At 44.7% G+C, this 25,043-nt stretch overlaps 1 protein-coding gene across 1 annotated transcript in view; it reads right to left on the minus strand.

Moving 5' to 3' along the window:
- Window positions 1-1,203: 1,203 nt before the first annotated feature.
- Window positions 1,204-25,043, minus strand: part of syt6a (synaptotagmin VIa) — a 31,764-nt gene continuing 7,924 nt past the window's right edge. The window contains exons 3-9 of the mRNA XM_018760553.2: window positions 16,704-17,103; window positions 14,212-14,770; window positions 8,652-8,772; window positions 6,517-6,688; window positions 5,791-5,941; window positions 5,574-5,597; window positions 1,204-5,193 (exon numbers count right to left, since the gene is read on the minus strand). Of these exons, the coding sequence (XP_018616069.2) occupies window positions 5,122-5,193; window positions 5,574-5,597; window positions 5,791-5,941; window positions 6,517-6,688; window positions 8,652-8,772; window positions 14,212-14,770; window positions 16,704-17,103 (1,499 nt within the window). The 3' untranslated portion in view covers window positions 1,204-5,121. The remainder of the gene's footprint in view (window positions 5,194-5,573; window positions 5,598-5,790; window positions 5,942-6,516; window positions 6,689-8,651; window positions 8,773-14,211; window positions 14,771-16,703; window positions 17,104-25,043) is intronic.

The following is a 25,043-nucleotide window of genomic DNA, read 5'->3' on the forward strand; positions in this document are numbered from 1 at the left end:
CAGCAAGCAGCGGTTGCTTCCTTGGCCCGTTGTTTATCGCCGTAAATAGGTTTCCGCTCCTGGGGCCGCGCGTGACGGCTGATCGGCCCTTTTAAATCACCCTGGTTTTCGTGGTCTTCGCTGGGCTGAGCGGCCAGCATCACACAGTCTCACATTAGGAACGAGGGTGCGATTGCTGCCAAAAAAGATTCTGAAAACATTTGCAAAAGATCACGCTGCGTCATATTCAAGGGGGTCAGCATGAAAACGGACTGTTAATGAGGTTGAGTTGTCATAAAAGTGATTCCATCGCACTATTTAATATTTCGCCTTGAGCAGTTCAACATGCTGTGTAATGCCTCCTAATGGAGGTAACCATGCAGATAAGTGTTATGTGTTTATAGTCTACTAAATGCTCTTTATTTAAAACATGAAGCATCTTACACCGAACACAGAGAGGTCTCATTTCAGCCTTCATACAGAAAAATAATGTCTATCATTTTGTAAAAGCACAGCAGGAAGGTGCTTTTGTTAGCAAGCTGCTCAACGTACATAAAACCTGACTTAATGGATCTTAGCCAGATTTTCCTTTTGCATGCCTCCTGCATGCATTTCAGAATGACTTTTCCCCTCCAGCACATTCTTAACAAGGTTCCCTGTCAGTTACAATAATGTGCTTTAGACATATTTGTTTGTGCAGTCACCTAAAAACTTCATTGAGGGCAGACGTTGCTTCATTGCCTCCAGACATTTTCCTCCCAGAAGCGAAACAAATATATGAGTGTATCAGATATGATTTTCAATAATGCATCAATTGACTGTGATAGTATCTACCTTAATGCTGTGTGTGGACTGATGAAGAGACACAGCTCCTCTGTAAATGTTTGCTCCCTTGATGCTTCAGTCTACCGTAACATAAAGCCTCTGCAATTAAATTGCACACACCGATTACCTTTTTCACGTCTTTCGGAGAACAGTGACCTTTAAGCAGCAACTGTTCAAAGCAGGAGGGATCAATAACGCAATGAAATTGAATTTCTTTCTTTGTGGATCCTGATGGAATGCCTTTGTGTTGTTTATGCAGACCAACCTTATATTCACAGGAAGCTCAATAATACCGGATACACTTTAATCTGCATTAGGGCCATCATGCGGTGAAACGTTTCATCTTATTCATCAATCCCACCGAAAGCGAAAGACACCGGTGCGAACTTTTTGGGAACGCACAGCTTTATTGTGGATTCGTCGGAACACACGGACGGGCTTCAAACGGTAATATTACAAATACAAATTCTCAATACAAAATTGGAAAGTCAGTCGTTTGCATGGTAAATACAAGGAACACATGAATCCGGTTAGGAAACATCACGCACAATGAAAGTTGAAGCATTAAACTGCCCAAAGAGACTCGGGCGAAATGGGTTGAGCCGAGTCAGTCTACCACTGAACGCTCTATGTCATCCAGATGGAGGAAACACCACCAAACACACTGCGGGTAATAAAGGGGGGACATTCACTATGCACAATCATCTCCAACAGTTTTTTTGTCCAACTGCAGAAAACCAGACATGACAGACCCAGTTACAGTTTATATATATATGACAGTGTAAGTATCAACAATGACGTCGAGCAGAACCGTTAATGGGGATCGTCTGAGCTGAACGAGCCGTCACGTTTATTTCCAAACTAACAACTGCCAATTAGTGAAATGTCACAGCTGTCACAAGAGCAGAGCTGTCCTGTCTACCCGGACGGTCGTCCCCGACGCACGGTCTTTACATCTCGGGGGGAGGAGGGTCGAGAGGGGAGACGTCGGCCGCACTTTGCCTGGAGCATCTGTGAGGAGTTCTGGGAACAGCAGCAGTGTGTTTTTGTGCGTTCTGTGGCTGTTGGTGTAGTTGCTGTGCCCTTTTTATTGATGGGAGCCAATTTCCAGTAAACACTCCAGAGAGGAGAGCTGACATCCAGCTGCGATCATTAATGCACCCGGCGCCTGCTGTAACTCCTAATCCTCCCCCATCTACAGTGTACACCAACTGCTCGACCCTCTACCCCCAGAACGCCGTCTCAGCAGTTGCTGGAACGGAAAGGGAGTTTTGATCCAGCACTGCGTCAGTCAGCGGTTTGACACCAAAAAGTGCGGATTGGGGGTTGGGTCCAGACACCAAGATTTCTGGTGCAACTATGCAATCCAGCACAAGATTACGAGACGGGATGGATATCTTCGGAGACATTGACGCACAAATAAACAGTTGTGTGAAATTGTGCTCTCAGATGCACAGATATGCAGATGGGAGGTTGGTTTCCCTATTGATGTGTGCCCCTCGGCTGAGGGTCCTTCAGAGGATTAGCTACAAGTCAGAACTGATTGATTCTGATTACTTCGATCATGGACCGGTATTGAACATCAATGGCTTCATGGTGTTTTGACACAGTAAGGAAAGTGCGCTCATCCTCAACCAACCTCAGCGTAGAAACAGTCGAACGCCGAATGCTCCGACCCAAGTTCAGACCGCCATCCTGCTCTCAGACTCCACTCCCTAGTATTTGTTTGCGTTGTGCTTTCATTATAAAATGTCTTGCAAAAAGGTTTGTCATTTTTTGCATTTAAGTGTGTAAAATGGTTACAAACGGTCCACGTGTTGATTTATATCAAGACATTGTCTACAAAAAACATATTTAAAGAGGATTAGAAATACACGGCTTCTCAACCTTTCCAGGCTTAAGATTTTACACAATGTACACAAGGCAACAGCCTCAGGAAAAAGGCATCAGTTCTCGTAATTGATCATATGATTATGTCATGGGAGAGAGAACATGGGGGCTACATTATTCTCAACCTTTAGATGGAAATGTCAGATTTGGAAGCTTGAGAAGAATTAATGGAATTTCGCACTGTGCTGATTAAATTCTCGCAAATCCGACTCTGGAGAGGGCGACAGTCGTTGAGCTATTGTGTCAAGCGCTGACAGCAAACACGGGTTCCACATAAATGAAGCATCTACCTGTATGATGGCGTTTTTACATGGTAAAATTCTTCACTGAACCATCCCAGGGAAAAAGGAAACAGCTGTGCTATAACAATTTTTTGAAAACAAACATTTAAATATTCACCACGGCCATTTGGAGGAAGTGCTGCATTGTATTAATGGGATACAAGAGTGTCTCATCATTGTCCCACATAATCTTCCAGGTATGTCAGTTTGCTGGCAGGGTTTGGTGTGTATTATCAGGGCTTAAAAATTCTAACCAAAACACATGGTTCTCCCTCTTTTCCTGCTCCGGTTGATATTCAAAAAGTTGTTGAATCATACAGTCTGTAAGAAACTTTGATCACGATTTGGCTTTGGAGTTTTTGCAGTTCCAGTGTTGACGGCTTTCATAACATAATCATCTGAAGGCAAGTACAACTTTCCAAACGTCTGTCCGAAATGAACACAGTAGGACCATAACAGATTACAAATCAACGTTTTTTGTTTTTACCTCTTTCTTTTTCTCTGTTTTTCACCTCACTGGGTCCCATGTTCTAGCTGTGTGACAATATGACAGGCTTTTTCTGGGGTAGCAATTGTCGTGAAATTAAGTTTCAAGTTAAAATTATCACTCTGGACGTTAATACGATGAGCTGGACGATTTTAATATGCTGAAAAATTATACTAAAGGGAAAATCAGTTTGTTCATTAACTGAAATCTTTCTGTCTCCTGTGTCAGTTTTTTTTTTAATAATTTTTTACTCTTAACTTAATACTACTTAGGGGTTGTGGTCCACACTTGTAGTTCTCTTGTATGCATATCCAGAATTACTCTGTTTTTGCCTTTGCTTTTCTCTGTATGTCACTATGATCCAGTGTTGCTGTCGTTGCAATGAAAAAAGAAGAGAGGCTCTGAGGTGAACGGCTGCACACACAGTAAAACAAGACCTCAGTGAGTGTTTCAACAGTCTGAAGCAGCAAGGGGAAAGAGTAGCTTTGGCAACGACAGAGCTAATGAGCAGAAACTGCCCGGGAAAATTTTATTGTCATTGATTTCATACCGTGACTGATAGATTAAAAAAAAATCTTATGAGGAGAGGATACTTTTAAATATGTATTTCTGCCTTTTTGAGTAAAAAGTGTCTTGCGCTAAATGACCCAACTGGGTCTGCGTCTGACATTTATTTATAGCCTGACATTAGTTTGAAAAGTCCTGTTGAATGAGTCGTTAATCTTCATATGGAATTGATTGCGGCAATTTACAAGTGTATCAAGCGCATTTAGTTGGCTCACCTTCCTCCTATCATCTTGGGAAACGCGACTCCGCACAATTTTGCTTGGCTAATAAAAACGTGGGGTTTAATTTTGTAACAAATAAAATGCCATTTCCAGGGCGTCCCATCACTCTTTCTGAGAGCAACAGAGCAGATGGGTGGTTTACTACAGTAAGGTACACGGTGCTTCTCGCAAAATGTTCACGCTTGTGAGCTCTGAGACTTCCTTAGGTCTCCGTATTTGGAGAAAAAAGCTTGTGTAACTGTATACTTCACGTAAAATTACACCGATACTTCAGAAGGAAATCACCTGAATTCTCCATAGCAATTTTCCCCAGACTTCACCTGCTATTGTGCTACAGATCGGTGAAGTACTTGGAAGAGGCTTTGTTGGCCTCCACCTGCCCTTGTTTCGTTTTCCACTTCCTTCTGTCCTCTGACCACCTTTCGAGAGGAAATTCTGAGCGAAACGCTGAACCGGTCAGAACTTTGGGCTCTCCAGCCCCTAGAACGGGTCATAAATAGTCTCTGCTTGGAAATGCCCTTGAAAATCCTAAATCTCCTGTTTGACCCAGATGCCAAAAGCTCTGGGAATGCTGAGACGGCGCTTTAAGCACGCCAAGGATTACGGCTTCGGTAGCACTCAAGGCCCAAGCGCTGATGCTGGATCAGCTGGCCCAACATCGACACAAGCCATAGCCTTTTTTGGCCAAAACAAATGAATTGATCACTGATCGAGAATTAGCGCTTGGAGCGCTGCCTGTCCACCCTAAAGACGTGCAGACGAGGGGGTGGCGGGTTTCTCAGGTGGACGCACAGACACCGGGTCCGCGGAGCCCAAAGCGGAGCTGACGGACGCTAGGGTTGGGAGGGGGGTTGAAGCCCGCCGGCCCGTCTCAGGGACTGGAAGGAGGTTTCGGGGACGGACAGGATCCCTGGCTGTCGAAGCTGGCGGTGCGGGCCTTCCACTGGAGGGGGGGGACACACACAGAGAAAGCCAACACTGTACAGGATGCATCCGTTGGGACCTGCCATCCTCACTGAACACACGGGGTTTGTACAGAGGTAACAATGGGTCTGTCTCACACATACCTCATACAGACAGCTAGTGGCCTCTACTATGCACTCAACACGGAATGGGAAGCACACTCTAGTTATTACAGTAAATGTCTTTCTCGGCAGTTCATTAAACACACACATAGGTTACATGGTAAATACTACAATGAGTTTGTGTGACAGAGATTAAATAATTCCTCTAGTACGATGGAGGTGGAGGGATGAGAGGGAAGGTCAGAAGGTAAATGAACGAGGAGCACACGGACATGAAGCCGTTCCAATATACCCTTACCACATGGGCCAATGAGTTTGTGGCCTGAAAAGGGAAACATTTGTTATGAAGTTGATGAATGACCCATGACAGGCTGTAAGAGCAAAAATCAGCATCTGCAGCACTGAGTCGGCTTCAACGGTTAAGTTCACTTGTGTGTTTGCTTATGGTTTCTTATTCGTAGTGAATTGATGTATAAGAACTGAGTGAGTGAGTAGACAGCACTGAGGACACCAACCTCCTTTTCTGATTTCTTGGCTTCCAGCAGGGGGTGCCAGTGAGCGATTGGCTTGCGGGGGTAGGCGAGCATCTCGTTCCAGTGGTCTCTGCCCAGACCCTCGGCGCTGCACCCGACACGGCTCACCCCAATGATCTCATTGTGACCTACCCTAGAAGCAGAGACATTGGGATGGGATCCCCAAAGGGTCAAAACGTGTCCCAGGAGCATCTTTGGGGCACCACAGCTGCAGCCCCCTGCCATCACAGGAGACAAGTTATTTTCTACACAAAGCTTCTCAGCCATGTCAAAATGAGAAAGTCAAATTATTGTTGGCTCCTTGCAAGCAGTGAACAATCAAGTAAAACTGTTAGCGCACCAGCTATGAATCGACAACGTATGAAAGGCAACACCCTTGAAAGCGGGAGGTCTGAACTGAAAGAGGAGAATTGTGGGCCTTCCTATGACAGGCGGTAGACAGGGAGCGTGACTGCAACATAACAGCACGATAACGGCTCCATCACAGTGTGACGCATGCAGGTCCCTCCAGGCGTTCAGAGGTGCATTCTGGGACGCAGCCAACGTTCCGCTTAACGTGACGTGTATGCGGACGACTTGACGAGGAGCATCGAACCGGACAGGCTGATGAGCCCGTATGCTACATACGCAGCCTGCTTCACCGGCTGGTGAAACAGTGGAATGTTCATAGCCCCAGTGAAAGGAAACGCAAAGACGGGGGGTACGCACATGTCATAGTCCATAACGGAGATGTGCAGGGTGACCTGGTCCATGCTGTCGGGAGGGATGTCGAAGATGATGGCCTCGTTGTAGACGGGGTTCAGCGTGTTCTTCTTGATGGTGGTCTTCTTCTTCTTCAGACGCCTCCCGTCGCAAATCAAGGACACCTTAACATAGGGGTCTGCACATAGGAAGGGCCGATAACAGTTTAGAGCAGTTTCATTTCCCAGTTTCCGCACTGCCATGTGTGTCTAGCAGTGTAAGTCGCCTTGGTGAATAAGGTGTGTGGGCTGATAACACTACATAGAGTTGATTGGAAGTCTGCTAAATAAATAAATGTAAATGGGTATTAGTTATTAGTATTGTTCACTCAGCCATTTTTAATTTGAACCAGCATTTTTCTATTTTAGCCACATGTGCAGTGGTAAGATACATGTGTCACATGCTTGTGGGATGAGGAGCCTGACGATGCAGATCTTTTTCTGCAGCAGTCGCTCCGTGTCATAGCGATGCTCACAGCAGTTCAGGCATGTGCCTCTAGTGTGAATAAGACCAGCTGTGCGGAGACCTTGCTGGTTCCTGACAGCTCTTGTAAAAGCAAGTTGATATTGTGGCTCTGATATTTAAGCACATGTAAGAGGAGAGGCATGCTCTTGAGCAGTAATCTGGCTCCCCCTCCGGCAGCTCACCCTTTCATTAGCCGTTGAGCTCTGTTAATGGTATTGGATTTCATTTGACGATATAACACAGTACCAAAAATCAATTCTTTTTTTTTCCATAATTTGTTTTTCCTGTGTCGCCAGAGCATAACATTCTCTTCCCCATCAGCTTTTGAAGTGTTTCCCTAAGAACTTCGTCTCGATCAGTTCACGCTTAGTATCTCGTCTAGCACAGGGGCTTTGACAAACATCTCGCCAACCGGTAATGAAAAGGCACGAAAACGAATCGGCCCTCTAAACGTTCATTTCGACTGGGATTTGAGCCCAGATCAGCGTTCACAAGATACATCACCGCCGCGCGAGTGTGAGACACGAACTGCCCAAATTCGCTCAACACCGAGATTGAGATAATATTTGCTGGGGAAACCAGCTCCTTAACCATGGTCCATCGCCCACAGATTCGATCGAGGCCGCAGCCGGAGGCGTTTCACTTCCTGCATAACAAAGTCGAGGCAAATTAAGAGCAGCTCAACATGCGCCACATTCAGTTTGTGTGACATGTGACTCAGAACTCATGGCTTGGAGCAAATGTCTTTTGTCATTTAGCGATGAACGTCTTGTTAATAATGCATTAACTGCCCGGGTATCAATGGCATTGTTAAATTGTTAAATTGTTACAGTGGGTAAAAATCCCAGAAAGGAACGGAGACAAACAGCTTTCTTTTTAAATAGTCCACATCTAAAACAGTATGTGTCCAATCCATGAACCGGACAGATTGTTTTCTTATTTATTTGGCTGGAAGGGTTCAGCAGATGAGGTGCAGCATGTGTCACATACCCTGTTTTACTTTTATTAAGTGTGCTCTGAAACACTGCATTAAAAACATGCATTCCTTGCAGGTACATCAGACAAAGATGGCAGCTTGTCATGACTTCTTTATGAAAAGTCAGAGTAATTTCAGCAAACCAGTATCAAACACACACTCTGCATGCATGGTGGGGCATACAAATCAGATGGATCTTGAATAGTGTCTACTTAGGTTACACCATCTGAGAAATTATTCCTGAGTCTTATGAAAGTTACTGATGTTCAGTAGCATATTGGAAATATCCTTGCATATGTATTTCTTGTTTTTAGCTTATTTGTCCAATCACTTGCACAAGATTACCGGATATCACACACATACACATTGTCAGAACCGCTTGTCCCATACAGGGTTGCAGGGAACCGGAGCCTAACCTGGCAACACGGGGCGTAAGGCTGGAGGGGGATTGGACACACCCAGGACGGGACGCCAGTCCGTCGCAAGGCACCCCAAGCGGGACTCGAACCCCAGACCCACCGGAGAGCAGGACCTGATCCAACCCCCCACACCACCACGCCGCCTGATTACAGGATATCCGTATACATTACACATAGATGCATATGAATTCAACACACACAGATCACACACACACAGGGACACACTCAGCCTGTGGGGGCACCTGAGTATCCAGTGATGTCCATGGCCTTCAGGTTCCTGCACTTGATGACAGTGAGCGTGAGCCTCCCCGCAGTGGGCAGGTAGCACAGCGAGAACATGATCTCCCCCAGGTCCACACTCTCCTGCCGGAGCAAGAGCGCACGCCGTCAAGGGGGGGGGAATAGGAGGGGGAACGTCAAGGAAACTCAGCCGAGCGGAGAGGAGGCGCCAGGGTGAGAGGCAGAGTCTGTTCTTCCTCTGTGATTCATGTCGTGACGAATATTGATGGAGGATTTAACAGGGCGGAAATTCACAAACAATTACTGCTGGAACCCCTCCAGCCTCTTATCGGGAGTTTCGAACTGCGACTGTGATCTGTGCAACAAATGAGCGGAACATGCATAGCTCAGTGCGCACACTAATACTGTGAAGTCAGGAGCACCATTTCACCGTTAATATAAGGTAATAAAAAACAATGGTTCACTGTGTGCTCCTTTGCGGCACGGTTCACGTTCGCGCTGCCGCTTTGCTTGTCAGCAAAGATAAACTCGTCGAGGGCAGGAGGTGGTGTAGTCATTAGATCCACCGCCTTTGGATTCAAGGGACCTGGGTCTGAATCGCACCCCCTGCTGTAGTGCCCTTCACCAGGGTACCTACCCTAAAATGAAGCGGTAAATAACCCCGTTGCATTAATGGGTGAATCGTGTAAGTTGCTGTGGAGAAAAGCATCAGCTGAATGAGTAAATGTAAGTAAAAGGTGCTCTGCGTGAACTGACTGTTTACAACATTGAAGGTTTTTTTGGTTTACCCCAAAAAATGTGCCAGAGAAGTTCCACACTAATTAAACAAATCCATTTTAATATATATATATATATATTTACATATATATATATATATATATATATATATATATATATTTACATATATGTGTTCGTCATTCATGTTAGAAATTTCTGTTTCTGCAACAGATATATGTGTGTGTATATATTACACAAACACATTGAAGACCTTGCACTGGCAGTTTCAGATGACTTTGAATGTCTTCTGAGTCTTTCACTGAAACTGAACACTTGTGCTTGGTTCAGGCCTTGAGCAGCTGTGATATTAAAAAAAGCCCTGATCTGTACAGTCCCGCGCAACATTTATTAGAGATGACACGTGTGTCCGTCACTGGACTTGTACTAGTCTTGAGCAGCGCAGGTTGGGCTCTTCGGGGTTCTCATATGGAGAGCTGACAGAGATGATCATCTGCTGCACGTGTGTGAGCTCTGTGTTTCAACACTGTGGTCTCGCCCAGCATTGCTCAGACACCCCTCTCTGAACACCGTTCTGTGTGCTGCTCCTCCTCAGGAGCGGCTTTACAATCAGGCAAACTTGGGCAATCGCTTAGCGGAGCCGAAATTGGGGGCACCGGTTTCTGCCACTGAAATGAAAAAATAAATTGCAATCCTGGGAAGCATTAATTCAAAACGCTTGCATAACAAGCAAGCAACAGCTTGATCACAAAATTGAAGGTCTACCTCCTTATGCATTACGTAAACGTTATATGACTACCTCTGCCCTCCGTCTTTGTTGTAACTTAGTAGGAGACATTTTGCGTGAAGCAAACTGTGGATCTACAAAGTTAAACAGTTTATATTTGTTTGTTCCCTTAATGAACTTAAGTTTTGGAAATAAGTTCATCTTTCAGTCAGTTTTCAGTTTTTAAACTTAAAATTTGTGTCCTGTGCTTATAAAAAAATAAACAGGTAAAAAATAAATAAAAAAATGTTTTCAACGTTTTATGTATAAAATAAATTTTTATTTTCCCTTCATGATCTGTATGTATCTCTATATATGTATGTATACTTTTAGACACTTAGGAAAAGAAAGGTCCTGGACTGATTCTTGCCTTGGGGTGCTAAAATACCCTAGCGTCGGCCCTGCTCCTACCGTAGACTCCCTACACTTTGCTGTCCCTCTGCACTTCAGAGCCCTCGCTGTGAGTGACACGACTTCAGAGAAGAAGGCTGATCACAGGGAGGGGGTGCAAACTGCCGCTGGGAAGTTGCGCCGCAGAGATTTGCCGACCTCAACAAGAGAGCCTGGCGCGCAAAGCGTCGCAACGCGAGCGCTGAATCGATGTGACGGGAGACCTCGAGGCCTCCTCGTCCGGCCGTTGCGGCCGAGGTCCAAGCCTCCGACGTGGATTTCACGCGTTGCCGCTCAGCTCGAGGCCCGTCAAGCCCCATCCCGCCAACAGAATTTAAGGCTACTACGGTGTTTTTGCTAATCGCCCGCAATGAGCCCCGTAAGCCCCCGTGCAATGGACAAATCCCACTCCTCCGTCGCTGTGACGGCTTAATGGCCCGAGCAAAGCTTAAGGCGATTACACCGAGTAGGTGATTTGTAACTTTTTCACGACTCCTCTTTCAAACTGCGAGAGGGAATTGTTCCTGCGCCGTACCGGCACGGTGTGCGACGCTAGTAAATTACAAAGCGTGAGAGTGCGTGATTTAAGCGTGCCACAAAGCCGCCATTTGCAAAGCACGCCTGAACATTGCGGGAGGGCAAGAATTCAAGCTATCAGACAAGGCGTTTTTTATAATAACGTCTAAATTTTGTTTTATTTAGGTCTTGGAGGAAAATAGATTTTGTAATGTAATGTAATGTAATAATTTGTAAAGCTAAAAGCCGTTTTAGCTAGTTGCACACGTTTGTCGTCATTGCGAGGCTATTTACTGTGCGGGTCCCACCGCTAGCTGTGCCCATCAAACGGCCCCCAAGGCCTCTTCTGCTTTGGACAGTGGGTTTCTTCAGCCACTACAGGTCAAAGGTCAGCATGTGGAACACATCAAGTCGTGTTGCACCGCTATGGGGCCGTCAGGATACCGGCACAGCTCGGAGTGGGACTGCACTCCATGACAATGGCCTCAGGAGGTGTTCCTACAGCAGGGGAAAAACACTCTTTTCTGGAGATCAGTAATTATCCAGACTCTTCTTCCTCAGTAATATTCTTCTGTGTGTTTTAAGCACTCGAGGCAATCCACCACTAAGGGGGACTCGAGTCCTGCCGATTATCTGCTTGTCTGAGTGGTTTACAGAATGTTTGTATACCAATATGCAAATACTTCAAGAAGCACCATAGCTGGAAAACCTGCATGATGTAATAATATACAGAGAGCCTTTAAATCATTTAAAACCATCAGTGTCCTTTAAAGTCAATGACTCAGCTGTCACCAGGTAAATCTTATTGACTGAGTAAGCCCTCTGTAAGTCACTCAGAGCGCTGCGAGACATGGCCGTCTCATCCCGGAGATGTCCATCATACAGAGTGGAGGAGGAACATTTTATGGCTGCCTAGTCAGGTTTGGACAGAATTTCACAAACACACCAGGGGCCCTTTGATGAACAGGGCACGGTTCCCCCTCAGACGGTTTGGACAGATTATCCATGCTGAGCACATCCTGCTAAGTAAAGTCCCGCTGGAGATCCCACATCCTCCCTGTTTATGTGAGCCTCGGCAGCAGGTTTGTCTTTCTGAAGCGCTCTACTTTTACATTTATCTGATGCCTTTCTCCAAAGCAACTTACACTGATGAGCTATTTAAAGTGTTTCACCCATGTACGCAGCTATACCATAATTCTTACTGCATTAATTCAGGATAAGTTCCTTGATGGGGGTACCTGGGTCCTTTGATGCAGCACTAATCACGATGCCAGCTACTCCCTCAGGTTACCTATGTTTTCCCTCTTAATTAACCTGGATGGCCCTGATTCTCCTTTGCCACTCTTACATGCTGTACCGCAGCTGGGTCTGCTTGCTGCAATCACACAACGATCCCAGCCTGCCCTTGGTTTTCGATGCACCCTGATCACATGCAGCTTTTACACATGTGACCTGGTGGCCGACACTTTGCAACCTTGACCATGGTGGGAAAGGGGCGCCACTGGATGGGTGTCTCTTCAGCAGTTATCTCTGGCCAGCAGAGTCAGTGCGAGCCAGTGGCCACACATTGGCACAATGTCCAGTTATGCTACTTGACCTGCCCAGTGGCACCAACCACAGGACCCAGCAGGTGATCAGTGCTGGTGAACTTGTCATGCTTTTTTGGGCCTGGCGCTGCATAGCTGCTTCCTCTGCCATACTCAGTGTGCTGCAATAGCTTTGCCAGCATCCAGCACCCTGTAGGATACATGGCACTCAACTGAGAACATCTGAACTGGAGCATCTATTGCAACTCCAGCTACCAGCAAATACTTGCACCTCCATAGGCTTTATCTGCTCCCTTGATTATTCTGTTCTCTGTTAATATTTTTTTTATTTACTTATTCATCTGATGCTTTTCTCCAGAGCAATGTGCAATTTTAAGCTTCTAGTGTTTTGCCTATTTATACAGATGAGTCATTTTTAATTTTTCAGGGTATGTATCTGGACAATAACTATGGGATTAGAACCTGGGTGCTTGTAGTCCACTATGCCATCTGCTTCTCCACATTGCTAATATTGTATTACTACTACTACTAACACAGCTACTACTGCTGTTATAATAATAATTATTATTTTAATTGTTGTTTACAATTTAGGATTTTTTACTGGAGAAATAGAAATCAGGCAGGTGCAGAAAAGGTACAGAAACAGGAAAGTACCTTTATAATCACACGTTCTCAAGCATTACACTATTTTTCTTAATTTTACTGCAACTTTGAAGCGGTCTCCTTTGTGCTGTTGCATAACACCAGACAGCTGTGGAAGATACATGTATAATAATGTCAGTGTTTTGATAAAGACAAAGTTAAATACAGTTTGTTGAAGCGATCCAGCTTGGGAGTACGACATCTTCTTCTATCAACGATTTCATCTAATCCTACTAAAACAACTCAATATCAGACATTACTTTGAAGTTTCTACTAGTGAGTGGCAAATATTCAACATACAGATAAAGTTCTCTTTTGGAAATTAGTCTGCCTTTTAAAAGTCCAACATATTTTTTTTCAAAAATTCTGCTCATCTTACAAGCAAATTTGGAAAATGGATCATTATTCTGATAAAATAATCAAACTAGGTTTTCTTTCAAGGTGAGATTTTATAGAAACATATTTAATCAGTTTGACTGTAAAGAAATAAAGTTCTATTTCAGAGTTTATGTCAGCACTTCCACTTGAGAGCAGCATGCATTTTAAACTGTATGAGCAAATTAAACACAGCGTTTTTGAATCTATCATACATGTTAAGTATTTTTTTTAATCTAAAATAATTGACCACCTTTGGTAATACAGATTAAAACTGCTCTGAGATTTATTTTTTGGTCAATTATAACAGAAGTGTGCAATGTATAATTTAAAATCTTCTGATTCTGATTCTGAAACATTGTCACATGATGGTAATGAAAAGTCTTTTTCATTCAGTTTCAGGGACAGTGTCAGATATAATTGACTAGGTCTCTATTTCAAGGGACACCTGGTCTTCTATGCTGAAAATAACCTGTTTGCTTTGGGCCACTCAAGTGGAACAGCAGTGCTATGAGACCAAGAACTCGCACCCCAGCTAGTCTACTCCATGCAGAGTGACTGGTGGGCATGACGAAATGTGGATTCTCTTACTGTGGTGGCGTATTGAATGTCCTTCCAGATGGATGTCTCCCTGGACAGGTCTGACATCTCAAAGAGGTTGTCCAGTATCACCTCTCCAATCATGTCGTGCCGAGAAAAGCGGTCAAAGTCGAAGACACTCAGGTGGAGCTTCCTGCTGCCCAGGTCATCGTAGGGTACAGGGAACTGGAAGGACTCGTTGAACGTGGGATTGAGCGTCTTGCGGTGCACACGAGTCTGATACTTTTGCTTACGGTCAGGCAGCAGGTAGATCTTGACATAGGGGTCAGAGCTCCCACACAAGTCCTTGGCGGGCAAGTCGAAGGCCTTGAGGATGTTGACTAGGAGAACCTCGTTCTCATAGTCGTACCTGAGGGAGAAGTTGATCTTGCCGCAGGTCTTGCCACTGGCCTTGGAGGCCTCCTCGGCCTCTTGAGTCTTCTGCTTGTAAAGCTCAGGCTTAATGCGCCCGATGCTCGTGGGCTGCTCATCCACATCCACATAGTCATTGCCCAGGTCCAGACTGGAGACCTGCATTTGGCGAGGGAGGTGCCTCTTAAAGGAACTGTGTCTACTCCAAGAATGAGAGAGAGAGGGGCAGGGGAGTGGGGAACAAAGGGTAGCAGTGGGCGGGGGGACAGAGGAACCAAGAAAGATTCATTACTTAACATTCTGGATTTACTTTGTTAATAATTAAGAGGCACACAAATTAAAACAGTGAATTTTAATTCTCACAGACATTAATTTTTGATTGCACCCGTGAAGGCTTTACCAATAGGGTATTTGTTTTTTGTGTTCTGAGTTTATGGAAATTTTGCGAGAGTCACCAAACGAGCAGTTCTCACATTCTGGGAAGTAAAGCGGATCAGCGAGGATCACAGGACCTCAGTCTTGAGCAAGGATATGATTTATGATAAGATTTGTACTTAATTTCATAGTCATGCTAGTGACTGTCAAGATCAATACGAGCAAAAAAAGTAATAGTTGGTTTTTCTCTAGGTGTAATACAGCATAAGAATAATAATAGCTCTCGTTTCATGAAATACTAGTATAGTGTAATTTTTACAAGGTACAAACCTGCAAAATGACACATTTCTTTTGTGTAACAAAAGATTGTCAGCTTTCCAGCTACGGTAATTCTTTCCTAGTCAAAAGGACTGCAGTTCTTAAAAATCAATTAATGTTATAGTCCCATGTAAAAAAGCCAACACGGTAATTTATGCGCTGCTTGATAAATGCAGGTGTGGAGTCCTTGTGATTAATGTTTAAACATAACTGCCCCACTGGAGCACCGTGAACGCCCAAAGCTGGCGATGTGATCTTAGCCTTATCTTTGACTTGTCTGCATGACTCTCCATAGAAATGAGCCACTTAGTGGCAAGGATGAATTAGGAATTAACTTGGTACCTTGCGCTGTCACTGTTGCAAATCACGGCGAGTTTGGATCTACGTGACATCAATCTAGCACGGTTTTACTGACGATTTGCATTTTCTTTTATTGTACTTCATTGTCATTTCCTCTAATTGTTCTTTTGTCTTAATGACTGTGCAAGTCACCCAGTAGGAGAGATTTCTCTAAACAAATAAAATGCAAATGAGCATTTCTTCAATCATGTCTGAGATACATGTGTCGCGGTAACCTCAAAAGTAATATGCTGTACTGCAAGAAAAATGAGGTAAAACCTAAAATCAGGCTTCAACACAAACGTAAACATTTAAAAATGTATGAAAAGCATGCAATAAACGTACTTAGTCAAACGAAAGCTTATTTCATGATTTGCTGGTGCAACTAAACATGTTAATTCAATCCGGAACAACCGCTCTCCTCCTCACAATTTCGAGTTTTTATGCTTATGAGAAGGTCTAATTCCTGCTGCTAAACTGAAAATGTTTTGGCTCCTCGAGCTTGAAAATTGAACAACAAGATGTCAGCAAAGCATTGCAGTGGCACTCACGTTTAGGGTTCATTTTCCCTCCTTTTGTTTATGTATATTTTTTTCTACCACAAATTTAGTTCCCATCAGCCAGACATACCGAATCTCAAAATAAAAATCTTTTTTTTGAAGTGGCACATTATTATTTAAAGTTTCTGTACAAGTTTTTAAAAAGTAATACCACTTTGTATTGAGAGCGTGGTGGTTAGAGCTGCTGGTTTGGACCCAAGGGTTGCAGGTTTGAATCCCACCTCTGGCTATAGTGTCCTTGAGAAAGGTACTTACCCAAAATGACTCCAGCGAAATTGCCCACCTGTGAAAGTGGGTAAATAATTGTTGGTAGCTTAACGCCGTAAGTTGCTTTGGAGAAAACTGTCAGATAAATGTAACATTTGTTTGCACTTAGCAGGTAAGTCAGTCCTGCCTTGTGGTGAGAAATGTAGAGAATAGGGTTTCACTACATTGTATTTGAAAGCTGCTCAAGTTATAAAGGTCAGAACCTGGACTGTCACACTTTTGCCCACGCAGGGGGCAGAGCCGGATGCCCTGCCTGCTGCAGCCATGCCTAACCTTGTGGAGGACGCCGGCTCGGTGGTCTGCCTCTGCATGCGCTGCGTGCGCCGCAGGATATGGTCTCGCATGGAGAGCTGGACCTCAGCCGGGATGTCTGGCGACGTGTGGCTAATCTTCACTGCTGCCTCCAGGAAGCCGGCGGGTCCCGCGGGGTCCTTCAGCTTCTCTGTCGCCATGGTGTCGACCGGGGGCCGGTGGACTTGCGGGGAGCAGTCGTCGGCGGCTGCAGCCCCCTCGGGCCTGCAAGCCGGGAGGAGGGCGGTGGTGGCAGCAGAGGTGGGCAGGGCCTTGTTCCGCCAGGGCACCCAGCACAGCTTCCAGGAGGCAAAGGCACAGAGTGCCAGCAGGGCTAGGCCACAGGCCACGAGTACCACAAGCAGGAGGTTGAAGGAAAGCTCTGGAGCACAGCCAAGCAAAGGCACGGTGGGGTGGGAGCACAATATGGACACGCAGATGGCAAGGCAACGCAAAAAGAGAGGAACAAACAAGAAACGGGTCACGGTACACAAAAAGATGAGAACCATTTACAGTAGGGCACCCATACACAGCCTTAAGGCATTGCTGTTTAGACATGTCATAGTGATGCATTGTTCTCAATAAGAAAAGGAATAAAGGGGACTTTTTTCCCGTGAAATGTAATAATTTTAGTTAATAACAGGTGAGTCAGCATGTGTAACTGCTATGTAAAAATTATAGTGCGCTTGTGCTAATTACACATTGTAGGTAATTACATCATTGGCTTTTTCCAGTCGTGTCTGACAAGATTTGTGTTGCACTAAGGCTGAGGGCTACATTTCATAATTCGTAAAGGTAGAGTGGCGAACTGATCACAAAGCCACGCGCTGACCTGCTTCGATGTGGTCTCATTACCAAGAGCAGGACTTATTTAAATCCTCCAGTTCTGTTAAATGAAGACCATGTCTGGGCATTCTATGGAGATAAATGTCTTAATCTAATTTATTCATAAAGGGATTGGAGAAGCAGCAATTTAATTATTTTTGCGTAATAAGACGCAAGCAAGCTGTACTTGTTTTAATAACACCGGATATATATCTCAGTACAGTATTTCTGAAAAAAACGCAATTTCATATATGGACTTTACCTTGGTAACTTTTTCCCTTCCATGAAAGCCAAAAGGAATAAGAAGCCGTTTTAACGCATTGGACTACCTAATGAAGTGGGCACATGGGTAATTAAATAGACTTGGGGCTTATCAGTCATTAACTGCACTTTTGTTATTAATTTGGAGATGATGGACTGTGTGCCCATTAGCCCCGAGTGTCACTTCATGAACAGTATGACATATCTTATGATGTATAGTGTGCCTCAAATATCATAGGCAACTTCAAACATAATTGGAGGTGAAAAATGAAGCATGCAGTCTGCGCAGAGAAGCAGTTCATAAACTGAAACGGGCTCATGCAACAGGTTCACATCTGCGAACCATGGGATTCGTTTAAAACACTGAGTTTCTTTAAGGCTCTCCTACCGAAGGCAGGAGAAGACACCACGCAAAATTAACCCAAGTGATGTTTATATCTGCTACAAAGATAACAGATTTGCTGGTGTAGAAAGAGGGGGTGCGGTGGCACAGCGGGTCTGGCCAAGTCCTGCTCTCTGGTAGGTCTGGGGTTTGAGCCCTGCTTGGGGTGCCTTGTGACGGACTGGCGTCCCGTCCTGGGTGTGTCCCCTCCCTCTCCAGCCCCACGCCCTGTGTTGCCAGGTTAGGCTCCGGCTCACCACGACCCTGCTTGGGACAAGCGGTTTCAGCAAATGTGTGTGTGTGTGTGGTGTATAAAGACATGAAAGCCAGTTTTGAAAGAAGAGGTACAAGTACAGTACTAATGTCAGGGCAAATCTCTATTTTTACATTGATCTGTTAGTTGGGGAAGGTAGCAACCAGCTTTTTGTCACCTGGTCTCACGAAATCCCTAGAAGGAAAAAAAAGTAAATGAGAGATGAGGTTTTAGTCACCTGCCTAGCAATACAGTTTCAAGCACGGATGGGGCTGATTTCATGAACCGGCCTGGCAGATGGTATCATGGTGACATTAACAGCATTTGATTTGCAAATGTGTTGAAACATAACTACAGTTAGGCCTGGCAAATGGAAAAAATAGACACGTAATATATTTTCCAAGCTCGCCAGTTCTCTTGGGGAAACTGCAGTAATGTGCAAAGCCATCACCCGGAGATTGCTGCGTCTTTCAATAGAATGTGGAGGGTGGACTGTTTGTCTTCTTCATACGACTGCAATTTATGTGTATTGCAGAGTCCAACTGGACTGAGGCATCAATGACCACCAAGAGTGCCATCTGGCACTGGAGATATGCACCGAAATTTAAAGACACCACTGTGTTGCTGGTATTGCCCCGAAAGAACATTATGGAGGTTTTAAATACATTTCTCTGAGTAACTATTCTGAGTAAAAAATTTCACACATTAAATTTCTTAGCATGGTTTTGCACTTTGTGTCTGAATTTCACTTTTCTTTTTCTGACTACCTGCTATCTCTTGCATCATGACAGTTTGTGGTTTTACATGTGGTTTTAAGGGTCAGTAGCAGGTTGGATTAAGCTCAGTTTAATAAAGGTTGTGCAGGTGCCAGAGCAGGCCTATTTCAGACCTTTTAAAATTCTCTACTTTTTTTTTGGTATTTTTTTCAACATTCTTAATTAAATCCCAGGCAATGAGCATATGTTGAACATCGCACCTAACAGCCAAGGTTGTGCCTCCTAATTTAACGAGTTTGTTCTTTGTAGTTTGAATTATTCAGGAGCCATATGGTTGTCAGGTCTGTTCTTCCAGTAACAATATTTAACTGTATGGTCACCCACTGACCCACCCTCCACTCCTTCTCCACTGAGTGATTGCCCATGTTTTTGAATAGATATTAATATTTTAAGTATGCCTACTCCTTTTATACTGCAGACTCAGAGAGTGGGTGACCACCAGCGTTTCAATGTTTCTCCAGGTTTATCTTCAAGAATGGTATCGCCAGTGCAAAGAAATAACTTTAGCTGCAGAGCCCTAGGCAACTCTAAATTTACCCCTTTTGACCCAATAGGCAAGACATATCTACCCCTTATGAAGATAAACTGTTTGCTTTTCTTCACTCTGTACTTCAGCAACTGGCAATACATTACCCACTAACAGCCTGCGGTTCTTGCTCACGCAAAATTAGGTTTTTACCCATCAGGGAGGTTTGGTGGCTGACCGGAGCCCTGCAGTAAATTGGTTGCCTGGTGTGGAGAATGCGAGGCTCATCCACAGTGGAGACACGATTTCACACTCTGAGGATTTTGCAGCTCGATGGATATTGCCGGCCATTCATGTCCCCCACGTGCGACGTCCTCGAAGCAGGGTGGTCCTTTAAGCCGTCACTCACTTGGAAACAAATTGCCACTACAACTTTATCAAGTGGCATAGCGGCAGTGGTCTGATGTTGGAGTAGCACAGAAAAAGGAAATCAGAACATGTCACTGTCATTCTAAAATCTGCCTCACCACACCAGTGCACCTACTTCCAATGGGCTGATAGGGATGCGTGTTGTAGGGACGCTTGTTCTTTGTAATCGGCACTTTCTGGCACAGAGCTGGGGGCATTGCAGATAACAGAGCACAAGAGACAGCAGTAGATTACTGAAAGCCAGCCCTAAGAATCACTTGTTTGCTTATTGTTCATCAAACTGTGTGTGATCATGCAGCCAGCTGTCATTAATAATGCATCACCTGCGGCTTGTAGCTCCAGCCAGTTCGGTGCAGTCCACCCGGGCACACAGCAGAACAAAGCTGAGGGCACAGCGGGTAGAGAGACGAGAAGAGCGGAAAGGACAGGAGAAGATGTGATTTCTTAGAAAAGCATATATAATGAACCAGAATAAGTGCAGTGTCTCCCTCAGCACACAGAGGCTGGGCTGTACTGACAGCGTGGGAGAATCCTGGTCCAACATACAGAACACTGTTCATGATCTGCCTGCTGAGAAGAATCCAAGCCTTCAAATTAATCCAGCGGGATTTTCACTGGGTTTTAGTTTGGGAAGAAATTTTAGGAGAGGTCAGTATTGCTAAAGCGAATCTTTCATTTTTCTCTCAAAAAGCAAGGTTTACTGGAAGTAGGAATAGCAAAATGGTCAGCTGCTAGTCGTCTGAGTGTGCATAACATGCCCTAGTCTTGGCCTTCCCGCCGTACTCTTGGGCAAATGATGTGTAGGCCTGTCAAATCTTTATTTAACTGGGTGCCAGTAAACTCCAAAGTAAATGCGGCTTCAGGCATTCAAATGCTTTCTGACAGGTTGTTGGGCTTTCATCAGTGTTTATTATCAGCGATGTGACAAAGCCAGTAATCAGGCCTTGACATGGCAAGCTCTATTTATAGGGTTGAGTGGCAAAACTGAACCATTTTTTGCAAGGCAACAGAAAACCATTAGTATGCCAGGAACTCCTGCACATGTTAGCGCACTGATTAAATCATAATTTAAATTATGAGAAAATTGGGCCTTCGTGTAATGGATCGAGATGACAGACTGTCCAAGGGCTCGACAGCTGCATGTCTGAAAGGAAACTTAATATCTTGTTCCTCCTGTAACGGAAAGACTCCTTTGGAAAAAGGCAATATCAACATGATTCCCATTCCACTCACTGCTCCCACAACATGCAAACACCAATTGCTTCAATCTTTCTAAATCAGAGCTGATGCAATTTCACGGATCAGCAGTCTACTGCAGCATACCCAAGCCTGCCCCGATGGTCGCCACTCCTCTGGCTTTTAAATTCAGATTAAATATACATGCTGTTGCTCCAAAGATCCACTAACAACGCTCAGCTGCAGCTTTAATGTTCGCTTAATGACCTGCGGTGCTCGAAGGCAATTTGCTTTCAACCAGTGTGTTAAAATGGGCCAGAGAGGTGTCAGCGAGCTGCATTTTGTCGAACTGTGGTCAAAGGGGTTGTCACAGCAGGAACAGTTTTAACTCTCAGAAGCTTCCCAACCTCTTCATACCTGTCCAGTATGAAATAAAAGGTTTGATTTTTAATTTCATCTCTCCTCTTCTCATATTGGCCACATTAAATATTTTGTTGGCCCAGCAAATTTAATTAAGGCTTGATGTGAAGTCGAGTCAAGGAGCCCAAGGGTTTTGCTTTCAAATACCTTCGGAATCTAACCTGGTTTCCATAGAAACTCAGCAGTCTGACAAAAGATGCCCACTCTGCTGTCCGATATAAATCGTCTCGTTTGGAAAGCAGCCCAGTCTTTAAACATCTGCGGCAGAGTTGCCAGAAGGAGACAAGGTGCAGTGGCTGATGTTGGCTGTGTGTGGTATGGGTGACGATGCAGTGTAAGCAAAGCAGGTCCTAGGTAAGATGATCTGGCAGCTCATAATTTCAGCTGCTGAGCTCCGTCTCTGGGGAGCTCCTACCCACTCTCCTTTGGTCCCGAATTACTTAAGTGCTTTTTTTCCCTTAGGCTTCATAAAGATAGGCATATAACTACGAAAACTGGTGACAAAGATCAGCTGCCAGCCCTGAATGGACAAGATGACGCAGAGTGCAAGTACTGAAACCATTGTGGTAATTGCAGTGCTCGCTGAAACTGTACATTCTCCTGGTGAGGTGATCCTTTACCACTTACTTGCACACTTTCATTTCACTCCACCCAGATCTTTATCATCTCAATATTCGGACATTTTACTGCTTCTTGGTGGATCCCAGTAGTTATTTAGAGCACTGAGGATCTTGGATTGCCCATAAATGGTGCAAGTTAATCCCATGGAGCAGTGTGTAAAAACGTATACAGTGAGTATAAACAGCTGTGTAGTCGTGCTCCACCTGTTGTGTCATACACAAACAAACTTGGATTTGAACACTTATTCAAAATGGCCCGACAATGGCTCCATGGGAGGCACAGATGAGCACATTCCCACTCGTTAAAGAGAAGGGGTGTCTCCTGCTGGTAGCCCAAGGTCAGTGCTGCACCCGTGTCCCACTAAAGATGTTAGTGAGCCTGCTGCTGCAAGCCAAAGAGGGCTTTGGAGCTCTAAACTACTGCGTTGCTCTATTTTGGCACCAAGTTCCTACAAAAGTCTCCATGTGGCACTATGGCTGTTTTTAGATCTGTTCTGTTACACAGTCTCTGTCTTGCTCTGTCTTGCACCCCCTAAACATTGAATCTGAAATCCTTGAGTCCTGGAGTCTGACAGTTCAGCAAGTTCAGAATATCTGCCACGTTCTGTTATGACAGTTTAGTGTGTGAGTGCAATACGGGAGATGAGTCGCCTTAGCACTTGAGTTTTACTGATCAGGCTTTGGACATGTGCCACAAAGAGTGTCTCTGAGGTATTGTGATGTGAGCAAGTTCGACAGTCAACAATTGCGGCGATGCCTGTACAGCTGAGCAAGGAATCAACAGAGACACTAAAGCCAATTGCACCGTTTGAACCAAAAACAGGACCCTGGAAGGTAATATCATGACATCTCTGTAGTTATGACTTTCAGAAATGCATGGGTAGGGTAAGCACTCTTAAGTTAAAGTCAACTCCTGGCTACCACTCACATGGTTTTCTTGGTAAACAAGGGTAGAGAAGTGATTTTCCAATGCCTTCATCCACTAATACTTTGGACAGTAAACACATGCAAATGCCACATATCCCTAGCCAGATTTGAACATACACACAAATGTGCAGCTCAGGCACTGCGACATACTAAGGTTGCCCAATGCATTATTGTGCTGTTTCTGAGAATCATATCCCCTGTTAATTAGGATGCCGAGCTTGTCACCCAATCAGAGCCCTCATTATGTACTGCAAGTAATCCCATAAATGAGTCTGAGAAACAACAAATGTAATTAACACAACTGATGAGCAAACGTTTGATCAGCCCAAGGACTTTGTGAAAGTCTTGATTCGACTGACTGAAAAAGGACATTGACTGAAAAAAGTAAGAAAAAAGATTCAGTAAAACCCTTGACCTACAGGTTAGAAAAACTCAAAACAAGTTGTACCGGTAAAAGAAGTGAAAGGTGGGGAGTGTGGTTGTTCACACCTGTCCCTTTAATGCCACTGAGCCCCAAGCAACTTTGTGCATCTCTCCAAGTCAACTTCTCTGTGTTTCATCCATACCAACAGGAAGCAGCTTTGCCTCATGTCAATGCTATTAAAAATGACGCAACTCGTTTATGGCGTTCGATCCATCCTACAGTCTTTGTATCCTCCCAGTTGGATGAGAATCCAGCAGATGGGTGAAAGAGAACAGGTATGGATTGACGGCTGTATTGAGCCATAGTGAGCATCTTCACCCAAACCTGCAAATCACAAAGGCTACAAAACATCTGTGGGTACAGCATTACAGTTGAATGCTGGGCAATGCCCAGGTTTTTGTCAAGTAAATCAGGATTCCCTCTGGCATTCTCCAACTCCTGGAGAGTTTATTGTGGCAAAATATTACGCATATTTTTGCATATAATGCTAAAATATTGATGGAAAGGTTATTGCATCGGATGGAGTAGCAGTTAGTTACTTGCAGTTCTTCCAAAGATGAAGCAACCTGCACTTCCTAGACCTGTAACATTTTTTTGAGGTAACAAAACTCTTTAATCTGTTTACACACACACACATTGGCTGAAGCCGCTTGTCCCAAGTGGGGTTGCGGCGAGCTGGAGCCTGACCTGGCAACCCAGGGCGTTGACGTGACGCCAGTCCGTCACAAGACACCCCAAGCAGGACTCGAACCCCAGACCTGCCAGAGAGCAGGACCTGGCCCAGCCCGCTGTGCTGTTTAATATATGTATATATTTGTTTTACATTAGCACACACATTCCCTGTCTTAAACCTTCTGCAACACTGCATACAGTTCAGTGATGTCACTGGTCAGCCCAAAAGAGCGGAATAGATGTTAATGTTGCACTTTGTGCCCTGCTCAAGAACACAACACAGTGTCCCATCAGGCTTTAAATCTCACACTCTGCAGGACGTCACTACAAACTTGCTGCGGCTGCTGCTGCGTGGTGGACACAAACTGAAAGATTTCCGCAAGAATCCGCTAAGCGTCCGTCTTCCGGGCATTATCCGTGACACACTTCTGGCTCTTTGGTGATTTCCTGAGTGACTCACACAAAGCTGTGATTCACAGCTTCTCGGCTCCCCGCTTTAGAAATGCGCCAGCTCATGCGATGTGTGGACCTGGCTGAGGTCAGAAGTGCTGTGATGACTGGTCTCTACGCTTAGCCTTCATCTCATGGTGGCAAGAACAGAGAGGACAAAGTACAGTTACAGAGCCAAAGTGAGTGCCTCTGAAGTCGAGAGTCGCAGTGTTTTTGGTTTGCTTTTTTTGCCTCTCAGCTT

Source organism: Scleropages formosus, chromosome 19, assembly GCF_900964775.1.
Source record: "Scleropages formosus chromosome 19, fSclFor1.1, whole genome shotgun sequence".
NCBI lineage: Eukaryota > Metazoa > Chordata > Actinopteri > Osteoglossiformes > Osteoglossidae > Scleropages > Scleropages formosus.